Raw genomic sequence first — 12500 nt, 5'->3', positions numbered from 1 at the left:
AGTCCACAAACTAACCAAACATTGACACAGCTAAATAAATATCTTAAAGTACTTTATCAACACAGTTTCCTCATAGGCAAAAGAAAAAAATATAAAATGATTATCATCTGAAGTTGAAAGACATTTGTCACACTTAAGATTTTTAAGGATATAATGATATCAGTATGGTCCTAATTTTGGAAATTTCTACAAATTCTCTGGCAAAAAAAAAACATGTAAAAGGACACCCTTAATCATGAAAATATGGACATATAAACATACATAATGATATTTTCTATGTAGGTATATATGTGCGACATTTACAAAACCCGTGAATAACAATCTGGAGAACAAGCTTATATGATAGATTACATTTTTTTCAAGAAAATTGTATTTCATTCTCAAACAAGACAATGGATTCATTCTTACTGGACCTGGTGTAAATGGATATCTAGTATGAAAGATGTAAACAAAATATATGGTATAATAATAAAATCAGTAAACAAATGCAATACAAAATGAGACAAAATAATTTTAGGTTCCAATCAACAACACAATGTAATTTATCATATAGTATTGGAAACCTGTAATATATACAGGACTAGCTATTAAGCACAAGAGACAAAAATGGCACCATTTTTGACAACCTATTCAAACACACGTGTACAACCCATCATACATAATCAAATATTTGTGCATATATGATTATCATTTTACAAAATGACTGAAGCAAGTATCAAGCACTACATCAGAGCAATAATCAGAAAAAAATAATATAGAAAAAAGTACTTTGCAGAGTGACTCCATGTTTCCTCAAGGAATTATTATAACCTATAAAATTTATTTTCTTGGAATCACTTTAAGGTTTTGAATATTAGATAATCCCCCTAAAATAAATAAATAAATACACCAGGACTGAAAATGAATAAACTGGGTATCACTGACCCTAAAAGAGACAAAATCTGCAAACGAAAATAAAACTCTTTACGAATCAACAATCCTTCCAAGCTAGCACTCTGAAATACCGTGGGAGGTCACCCACGAAAATCCAGCATCTATCAAACTGGGATTCTCCAGTTTATTATGTTATCATACCAAATGGTTAAACACTATAATTGGTCATATTTCTTTTTTATCCTAAACTTGTTGGGGTAGTAGTAATGTATTATGTAATAACTGGAGAAGTAATGGTAATGATACATGCATATACTTATTTCAGAAAAAATCTGAAAGTCTGCTTACACATGCTATAATATTAACCATTTTTATATTTTTACATCAACTTCTTACATTTATTAAATGTAATAAACAAGAAAAAAGAACAAACACTTCTCATAACAAAATATATCAACATCTCTAAAAAATTACAATATGAAAGACAGTTCCTCATGAACTAAAGAAAAATGGAACTGCATTGTCAAAAAATCTGAAATCCTAGTAACACAATTAGCATCATAACAAATTTAATTGTTATCAATAATAATCATTAGTTACTAATAGTAATTCTTAAAAAAATCATAAGTTCTCACCTGATGACTTTGGTGCAAAGTTTACTCATTGAATGCTTTCATTATAATTCACAGATTTCAGTTAATATCTATCTCTGATACACAAAATATTAGCACTTCTAGAAAATACTTATAGTGTGTATGATGGATACTGTCTTTACAAACTAAACCTTGGGTTGTAGGTTTTAGGTTCCTAGAATTATTATAAAATTACTAAGACTTTACCCTAATGCAACATCTAAGGCCATCATAACGATAAAGCCTATAATGCACCATCCTGAAGCTAGTCTGCCGTTGCCTCTGGAAGTATGAATTGTGATTAATTTCTCTGCTTAACCCATTCATGACGGGACGTATTTTTGCCTACTCCCGCTAACGTTGGGAAGATAAGCACGCAGCGCTTCGTGCCGGGGTGTTTTCTCGCTGCACGGGGCTGCGTTGATCCTTTCAGATTGTTTTTCACCCACCCTATTCTTATGGTTTTCATGAATGCATCTACAATGTAAAGGCACGTAAAATTATTGCCATGTTCAGAGGTGTTATTTTAGTAAAACAACATGTTACAGTAATACCTATTTAGTTTTATTTTATTGAACTTTGCCTATATTCTTCACTTCTATGTGAAAATACCAAAGGAAAGTGGAAGCAATCTCTTAGTGGGGCAAGAACAACAATATGAATAATCATACACGTACATATGAGTATGTACATGCACCTCATGACGTGCCATGATGTGATATCATGGGTAATCAACAAATTAGAAGTAGTATTGCATAAGTAATTTTTTACTTTATTTTATTTCTTGGCCAAACACATTTGATTTTACAATAGTTTTTTGACTCGGATCATTTTATTCAACCGATCAAGAAGCAGAAATTATCATGATGTCATCAATATCATGTAGTTTTCTGTGACATCATTTTTCAACGTTATATCTCATTTTATGACATTCAAACACCTAAACTAAAGTAGCAGAGTCAAAGAAATTATGTAAAACGATTATATTTGAGAACAATCTAGTGATCTATTGCTGACGTTACAGCACATCACATTGCCCTGCCCGGGACTCGGCCAGAAAATGAACCACATCTCAGTGTGTCACCCAGTTCCAGGGATATTTTTCAACCCTGTGATAGCACTTCAACTGGCTCAAATGGGTTAATCATTGATTAGTATGGTATCATAGATATCCACCATGTTCTTGGAGATGTTAACTCAAATTATTGACCTGACACCATCAATTCACTACTTCAGTGGTTGATGATGTATTAAAAAAGATGATAAAGAAGATAAAGATTTACTATGCCCTGATGGAGTAGTAGAGCAAAATGAACTTTGGCATATTTGTTTGTTTTCTTGTGTTTCTTAGTATTATTAGTATCATATATGAATATGTATATATATATAAAAATTATATATATATATATATATATATATATATATGTATATATATATACATATATATATATAAATATGTACATATATATAAATATGTATATATATATATAAATATGTATATATATATATATATATATATATATAAATATGTATATATATATATATATATATATATATATATAAATATGTATATATATATATATAAACATGTATGTATATATATAAATATGATATATATAAATATATATATACATATATACACATAAATACATAGATATATATATATATATATATACATATATATATACATATATATATATATATTGATGACATCATAGTAATTTCTGCTTCTTGATCGGTTGAATAAAAAGATCTGAGTCGAAAAACTATTGTAAATTCCAATGTGTTTGGCCAAGAAATAAAATAAAATAAAAAATTACTTATGCAATACTATTCCTAATTTGTTGATTACCCGTGATATCACATCATGGCACGTCACGAGGTACATGTACATACCCATTCATATTGTTCTTCTTTTCGTTTTGGTAAAAAAAAAGAAAAAAAAAAGTATAAAACATATTTTTTGATGCCACAATAAGAGATTGCTTCCACTTTCCTTTGGTATTTTCACTTAGAAGTGAAGAATATAGGCATAGTTCAATCAAATAAAACTAAATAGGCATTACTGTAACATATTTTTCAACTAAAATAACTCATCTAACATGGCAATATTTTTATGTGCCTTTACATTGTAGACGCATTCATGACAACCATAAGAATAGGGTGGGTGAAAAACACTCTAAGATGATCAGCGCGTCCCCGTGTAGCGAGAAAACACTCCAGCACGAAGCATCGCGCGCTTATCATCCTGGTGTTATCATCTTGTTATCTTCCCGCTGTTAGCGGGAGTAGGCGAAAATACATCCCGGCGTGAATGGGTTAAGATAGAAATAATGAGATCAGTAAGATCCAATGTCATCTATGTTATTATTTTTGCAAAAAACATAATAATAGCTTCATGATATCACTAAAGGATAAAAGAAAAAATAATCATATGTATATCAAAACATTTCTCTCTGTCAAATTGGTTTGTTAAAACATTTTAAATCTTATATGTTAATAAAAAAAAGGGGGGGGGGGATTCCAATACAAAGACAAAACTTACCCAGTTTGTGCTTCTGGAATGATATCATCCACTACAACAAATATCATCGCTCCAGCAGCAAAAGCCAGAGCATATGGTAGTACAGGCTCACATACAGACACCGCAATAGCTCCCAGAACACCAGCTATTGGTTCAACCATCCCACTCAGCTGACCATACCTGCAAAGCATTATCAAACATATTAACAACAATTTCAGCAGTTAGCAGTTACCATTTCTTTTTCTTTGGAATCAACTACTAAGGACTATCAAGAAAGAAAAAAAACCAGCTTAATCTTTAGCTTTCTAATTGAATTCATTATAACTTGATTTTAAATAAATAGCATCCTTTGCATACCTTGCAAAGAGAAACCAAAATAAAGGATACTTTAATAAATGATAATTTTCCTAGCAGCATTTTCTTTTCACTGTACTTCTGTCAGCTGTCATATATTTAAGAATTACTGGTTCTTCCCAAATAAAATACATTTATCAAGACATATTTCTATTTGGTCTACATCCTCTTTGTAGTATGTATGCAGTTTTTCCAGTCTGGTAAAATGAGCACAATCTCAGCTGATTCAGGTCTTTAACACTTTGTTAAGATATATCTCTCAGAAAGATATTCTTTTGTGTTTTTATCCCTTTCCCACATCTATTTATCTTGACACATCGAAATTATGTAATACAAATGTTTTCTACAGGGGTAGATACAGTGGGACCTCTAATTATGAATGCCCCTCATTTCGAAACTATACATTTGAGAAAATTTTGTCTTTAATTCTGAATGTATTTCTATAACAGAACTGGCAACATAGTGTTAGCATTGTTCATATTCCCAGCGCAATTATGCGTAGCATCACCCACTCATTCTCCCACATACACAAACCACAAGTCGCTTTGTTCCTTCCCCCTTTCCAGCTTCCATATGCACCATCCACTATGGTAAACTCAGTTAATTTCATGTTAGTACATTTATTACATGTTTTTATAACTATTATTATTTGATATTTAGGGCATTTGCTCATCTTATTTTACCTCAAATCATGTATATTTGCAGTCTTAATTAATAAGGGGATTTTGTGGCCAGGAATGGATTTCTTATGGGGAAAATATTTTCTAATTCTACATATTTCCCAATCCAAACTGCTGCTGGAACAAATTAAATTCGGATTTAGAGGTCCCACTGTATATCATGATTCTTTAAACAACTCAAGACTTCATTGTGTATTATTTCTCTCATCCCATGTAACAGACTATGCTTGCTCATTATAAAATACACTCAAGAGATAAAATAACACTTGCATTATTTCCAATTCTAAGAGATATCAACGTCTAATTTTCTTGAGCTCAAATAAGAATCTAAAATGTCACAGTACATACCAAAAGGCCCACCAAACAGGATGCCCAGCTCCTCTTAATGGTAGACTAACTGCCATGCCTTCAGGGAAGTTTTGAATTCCAATACCTATGGCTAGATTTCTGAAAAGAAAGTCATTACAAATTACAAATGCAATTATTTGAAGAAAATCCATATCAGTCAAGTTCATGATAAAATATGAATGATATATCTGCATAAAATGAGAGGTTTAATTACCATATTTAACCAAATTCCTAAGAAACATTTCATGAATTAGAGTCTTCACTTGTAGTTGATCTGGATTAACTCCTATTCATAATAAATAGAGCAAATGGATTATTAAAAGAGCACTGTAAACATTAGAAAAATTGTGAGGAAAACTACACTGTTTACCTCCAAATAAATTCAGCAATGAAGTACTAAGTAACCCAGACTGAAAATTTAACAATTTAACTACAATGTAACAAATGCATGAGCCCAAGATTCGTAAATTATCCAGAGGAGTTTGCTGTTCAACTATAATCTCATGAGAGAAGACTGGACACCTAAATAAGAAATTGAAGTTTCTCTTGACCAATAATGCCTCCAATCTGATGTTCCAGCTTAATGCAGGAGGTCATCAAGGGACTGGATTCAAAAATGCATTTGGGGTGGAATGAGGCAGGGCAAACATCAAATGAAGCAACAACATAAAGCATTATGAATCTAAAATCTGGCATCATATGTCTATCTATTGTGACATCAGTGCATTTTATGGTATGTAGTGGCAGGATCACCGAGGAAAGTTGCTAGGCAGCAGATTAATGAATCTAAGCATTCAGTAGTCTGGAAAGTCGGTGGCTAGCCAACTATTCAACAGAAGGCTCAGGATTCCTATGACTTTCTTTCAACAGATGTATGCATTCATACTATTACTGAAGTGTCATATTCTTATAACTCATCATTCATTTAACTTGTTACCCAACTATGAGAGTAGGCTGAACCTCCCTTCTTGCAATTCCTTCCTTGGGATAAGCAGAATATTGGCCACAAGCCAATAGTAGTCAATAACCAGTAACCTAACACGTCACACAGACAGCATTGTGATCATAAACTAGAATGTTTTTCTGCTCATTTAGCAGCTAATTATGTTTATGGTTTGGCCAGGATTACACAAACACAAAACACTTTCATTTGATCCACCAGTGACCTATATCATATTAAAGGTGAATATATGGGACCAATACTGATTCTCAGGGATAAAGATACTCACACAGAATTGTGATAATTCATGAGAGTAAAGCTTCGTCTGAAATTCTGCAGAAAATCTCAAAGAAATTTTTCACAGTTAAAAGTGAAAAGAGAAAAGAAAATAAACTCTTGCAACAGTCATTCTTCCTTTCACTTAATATTTTCATGAGTAATATTTACTGTGTTCCCTTTAGTAAGACAAATGGGAACAAAGAAAAGTTAAACAATTCAATAAAATAGAAAGAATGTAAATACCATACTCATCAATAATACTAAATACTGAATCCATCCAAAAACTGTAATATTTGACAGCAATTCTAAAGAAAAATAAAAGCAAGATAATACAAAATAATAAGAGGTAAAGGAGCATTAAATAAAATTCAGTCAAAACTAGCACAATTTTCTTACTTTGCTTTGTTGAATGTGGCAAGTGGAGTCTTGCCAATTGCACCAAAGCCTACACCAACTGCTAGGCCCTCTAAAAAGAGACATAACTTTTAGTTTCTTCCCATCAGAGTCATTGTAAGAATTAAAAGAATGCTTTAAATACCACAGAATGAATTTGCATGACAACTTCAGCATATATAAACTTTTTGATTCACCAATGTACTAATATTACATCCCCAAAACATATGTCCTTGGCTTTTTTTCCTTTGAACAGAGCTATATAATCATACTGCTTACTGAGGTTATCATTTATTAACATGATAGTAAGCAGACAACAGGAAAGGTGAATATTAAGTACCAGATTTTTTTTTATAAAGGAAAATAAATAAGAATATCCTACCATCCCCCAAATCACCAAGGGGAAATATTTGCTCTGCTGGATTACAGTTAACCTAACCTATCTCCCAGACATGCCATGAATTATGCATATACAAGTATACATATATCACCTTGGTGCCAGGTACACTCAATATATATCATGTTCTTCCCAAGGAGGAGAGGGACATCCCCTTAATGCTGGCTGGAAACATCAAGATCACCATGAAAAGTTTAAAAGGGTACCCGACATTAAGAAGATACATATAATGTGTGTATATAAATATATATATATATATATATATATATATATATAATATATATATATATATATACATATATCTATAAATAAATATATAGATATATATATATATTATTTACATGTATGAATGTATGTATGTATGTATGTATGTATGTATGTATGTATGTATGTATGTATGTATGTATGTATGTATGTATGTATGTATGTATGTATGAATATATGTATGTATGTATGTATGTATCTATGTTTATGTATATGTATATAGATAGATAGTTACACATGTAGAAAGATAGATAAATAAATAGACAGATAGATATTTCAACTGGTATAAAAATATATTTACTTATCCATCAATCTGTATGTGTTATATTTATGCACATGTGAATCTGGATATGTGTGCTTGTGCATTTGGGTGTGTATGCAGGTGTACATGTGCATGTGTGTGTGGGTTTGTGTGTGGTTTTGCATGTGGGTTTGTGTTTGGTTTTTGCATGTGAGTTTAGGAGTATGTGTGGGTAAGGGTGTGGGCAAGGATGTGTATGCGTGGGTAAGGGTGTGGGCAAGGATGTATGTGTGGGTTTGGGCAAGGATGTATGTGTGGGTTGAGCCAAGAGTGTATGCATGGGCACAAGTGTGCATGAGGGTATGAGTGTGTATGGGTATGGGTTTGTGTGTGGGTATGGGAAAGGATGAATGTCTGGGTATGAGCAAGAGTATGCATGGGTATGGGCATGGGTATATGTGTGGATATGGGCATGAGTATATGTGTGGGTATGGGCATGAGTATATGTGTGGGTATGGACATGGGTGTATGTGTGGGCATAGGTATAGGTAAACATGTGGGTATGAGCATGTGGGTATGGGTGTGGGTATGGGTGTGGGTATGGTGTGGGTATGAGTGTGTTTATGGGTGTAGGTATTGGTGTGCACATGTGTGTGCATGGTGTATGGTGTATGGTGCATGGAGCATGTGTGTGTGCGTGTGTGTGTGTACATCTAAAATATGTATGCAAATAATTATACATATACTAATAAATAACAGATAAGAGTATATCAAGAAAAGAATACTACACACCTGGAATATTATGTACTGTTATAGCAATAATGAGAAGTAAAATTCTCCTCCACTGCAGCTGTTTATCATATTTTTCCTGATCAACAATGCTCTCTTCAAATGACTGTGCAGTTTTTTCTCCTGGATCTCCCCTCCTTTGTTTGACATCATCTGTAAAATCAAATAAATTAATTTAACAACTGAGAACAGAAAATATTTAGAATTATAATGATTCAACTGAGTAAATATAGGTTTATCTGTGTAATACCATGTGCTATATTATACAAAGCACTTATATCTAACCTGAAATAATAATTTACATATTATGTAACATCTATACATAATCTCTTATTCATCTAAGTACAAACTGTAACTTCCAGTAATCTCACAATTATCTGACAATAGTTAGATATTTACATATATCCTTCTCCTGATTTCGGAATAGAACATATGATAACTATCTTTAGTAATATATTCATCAAATATATTTACCCTCTTTTTCTCTTAGTCACTTAGAAACAGATATACCCATCTATTGAAAGGGTAAGAGTGAGAAAAAGTATTTCCTCAATGAAAGATATGTAATTACTGTTTTGATACATTGTTACATCTACATCAGTATAAAATTATTCTGACAAAGATGCAGTAACAATATTTTGATTCCAAATCATGCACTGAGATCATTCATACTTATATCTGGCACAATAAAGTTTGACCACACTCATTCATTTTACTTTTCACTATAATTTTCATTCCATCAGAATCATCTTATTTTCCATCATACAGTCTTAGCTAGTATGTTCATTACTATTCTATTACTTGGTTATCTAGTAAAGATTCTATATAAATAATGAATATGTTTCCTCAAAACAATGCAAAATACAGTTGAATAAGAGTGAATTATAAGTTTGTTTTATTATTTTTAAATATAAATATCATAATACCTGTAGCCAAGTCTCTGTATTCACTATCATACTTACCACATATGTACAAGTGCATGCCTAAGTACATAAATGACAGAGAAAGATATAATATGATGACATGTATGTAAAATCATGTACCATATCTATCTTATATTTTGAAAGAGTATTGATACAAAATGTGAATAAGATATAAATAATAAGAAGATTGAACAATTACCAAGGAAAATAAGCAAAACATAAGAAAAGGAGGGGAAAAAAGCAGGGTACAATAAATAATACATACTGAAGTTGATAGAGGTGAAAGCATTAGAACTGGAGCCTTGCCCTACTTCGCTGAAATCTGAAGAAAGATTAGGTTATTTCTGAAATATTTAGATATATTCCCGTCTTAAAAATATATCTATATACTTCATATTGTGGAGTGCAGTTAGTTGAGAAAATACATTATACTATCTTAAATTATGCTACTGCAATCAAAGCATCTGTTTCTTAAGGTATACAGATATAATTCAAACTATTTCTTTAGCCTTCTATTTAATGTAATGATCCAAATACAAAATTCATATACAGAGATGGGAATTTAAAATCTCAAATTAATGTTTTAACTTAGCTCTGTTTAAAAAATAATGCAATAAACAGGGAAGGGCATTTTTAAACTGAAATTATATGAAAAAACAAAAGGAAATTTGCAAATATGCTGAGGACTGCTTTACATAAAAGCTTTATTAATCTCAAGAAGTCTGTTGATTCAAAAATAAAAATATGATGTAGATACTAAACAAAGAAAATGCAATGATATTCGGAGTGGCAACTGCAAATTATATAAGTGGGAAAAGTTTAACTGAAGACTTCAGATATATCAATCTAACAGAATATAACAGCTCACAAGCATATAATTGTATATCACAATTATATCCAAACAGTTGTTATAAGATATGATCAATAACAGAGCTGACTGGCAAATTAATTGTAAACACTCGTGCAAATAAACACATGCAAGCACACACACCTATGATACAACAGTGAGATTCATTAATCAGTAATTACTTCAAAAACATAACAGATTAAAGTAAATAGTTAAAAAAAACAAAAAAAAACTGACATACTCCAAAATAAAACAGAAAGAACTGAGCATTGGAAAACAATAAGTTTTTAAAATAATACCATGCAAATATTGACTCCCTTCCCTATAAAAAAAATATTGTATATACACTATCATATTCTTAGTCTGAAAACATACTTGCATCACTGAAATTGTTTGCTGACATGTATGATATTCTTGAATCATCTCCGTCAGTCTTCTTCACAGATGAGTGCATTGCTGTGGATAAATACCAGGCACATAATATTACAGGATATATGTGGTATGTATTAGCTGATCTATAGTGTACTATGGACTATTTTGCCTGAAATAATGAATGAATAAAGTTAAATTAAATTAATAGAAATAGCATTAGCAAAAAACTTTTTGATGTACATACTTTAAAAACAATATTTGCAATGTCAAGACCATTAAACCTTGGAATTCCTTGTCATTACTCAGCAAAACATTATCATTTATTGATGTACTTTTGCATCCAATAAATTAAAATTCAACATTTTGCAATATATCTGATAAAGACTTGGCACAAAATGCATTTCCCTTTAATCAAACAATCAAAATCAAACACATACCAAGGGCAATATTAGGCGACTGAATACCCGTTGAACTCATGAACACATCTGCAGCATAAACAAAAGCAGCACCAAGAGTAAATCCAATTGCTACCGGTACAAAGGCCCATTCACCTTCACTACCATAACTTCCTGAGGACTCTGCAAGTTCTATGGCAGGTGCTAGCAGTGACCAAAATGACGCAGCTGTCATGACTCCTGCAGCAAAGCCTAAACTGCCATCTAATACTTTTCTCTGTTGAAGAAAAAATCTTTGAATAGAATTTTATACACTGATTTTTCTTAGCTATAAACCATAAATAAATACATTCTTTAAATATTTCAATGTAAAAATAAAATTATCTTTCTTAGGTAAACCTTAGTTCCAGCAAGCAAGAACACCACAGCAGACCCAGCAGCAGTGAGGCCCCATGTCAGTAAGGTCCCCAGCAGAGCTTGGGTCACTGGAGATGCACTTTCCAACATCCTGCTGTAAGAAATATCATCCAAGTCAAAATTTTGAGCTTCATATTAAACACACAATACCTCACTTTTCTGAAAATCTGTTAACATAATTTTACCTGACATTAAAGATATGTAGAAAAGCACAACATTTAATTAGATGCTGCACATACATTTATTTCATCTTTTAGCAAAAGAATGCTAACAACTGTAAACTTAACATCTGGTTCTTTTGATTTAAAAGAATAAATAGGTTTCAGTGGGTCAACTTAAGTTTTCCTTTAACATTAAGAAAAGAAAACAAAAGTAAGGTATCCATTTTATATCCTTTTGATTGAAATTACTTGCTGTTGTGATCTGTGATGATAACCTAAAGTCTAAAGAAACACTTGCCAACACACCTGCATTCTTCAAGCGATTATCCTATATGCTCTCTGTGCTCTAGAAAAAATTAAAAAATCTCCACCATATATGGGACAATCCACATAAGAAGGGGTATTTTTTCTAACACATAAAATGTACTCTCCAATTATGTAACCTCACCTCACCTCATAAAATTTCCATCAATTTTTCCATGTACTCATAAGGTAAAGATTGTCTTAATTCCAGTCCCAGAGTGGGGATATATTACATAAAGGAGTATAAAGAAATGTTGAAAATAATAGTATTTATGGCGGGGCTTTGCTGATCATTGCCACAGTACAAAGCATCTTGGTGTATAGATCTACCAACTTTGATAAGTAATCTTTATGATCATTATACATGT

General features: G+C 31.7%; 1 protein-coding gene across 3 annotated transcripts in view; it reads right to left on the bottom strand.

Moving 5' to 3' along the window:
- Zip48C (Zinc/iron regulated transporter-related protein 48C) overlaps positions 1-12500 on the bottom strand; it is a 16497-nt gene that overhangs the window by 2423 nt on the left and 1574 nt on the right. The window contains exons 2-10 of one of the 3 annotated variants that reach the window (XM_043027000.2): positions 11651-11759; positions 11294-11528; positions 10860-10940; positions 9903-9959; positions 8718-8867; positions 7027-7096; positions 5412-5510; positions 4051-4209; positions 1-1787 (exon numbers count right to left, since the gene is read on the bottom strand). The exon at positions 1-1787 is cut by the window's left edge and continues 2423 nt beyond it. In XM_043027000.2, the coding sequence (XP_042882934.1) occupies positions 1709-1787; positions 4051-4209; positions 5412-5510; positions 7027-7096; positions 8718-8867; positions 9903-9959; positions 10860-10940; positions 11294-11528; positions 11651-11758 (1038 nt within the window). In that variant the 5' untranslated portion in view covers position 11759 and the 3' untranslated portion in view covers positions 1-1708. Of the gene's footprint in view, positions 1788-4050; positions 4210-5411; positions 5511-7026; positions 7097-8717; positions 8868-9902; positions 9960-10859; positions 10941-11293; positions 11529-11650; positions 11763-12500 lie in introns of all 3 variants that reach the window. The other 2 variants (XM_043026999.2, XM_043027001.2) reach the window with 2 other exon arrangements.

Source organism: Penaeus japonicus, unplaced genomic scaffold, assembly GCF_977035675.1.
Source record: "Penaeus japonicus unplaced genomic scaffold, GWHDUDI00000001_assembly GWHDUDI00000029, whole genome shotgun sequence".
In the NCBI taxonomy this organism is placed as follows: Eukaryota; Metazoa; Arthropoda; class Malacostraca; order Decapoda; family Penaeidae; genus Penaeus; species Penaeus japonicus.
Note: the sequence above shows the minus strand (reverse complement) of the source record. Positions and strands in the feature narration are given on the sequence as shown.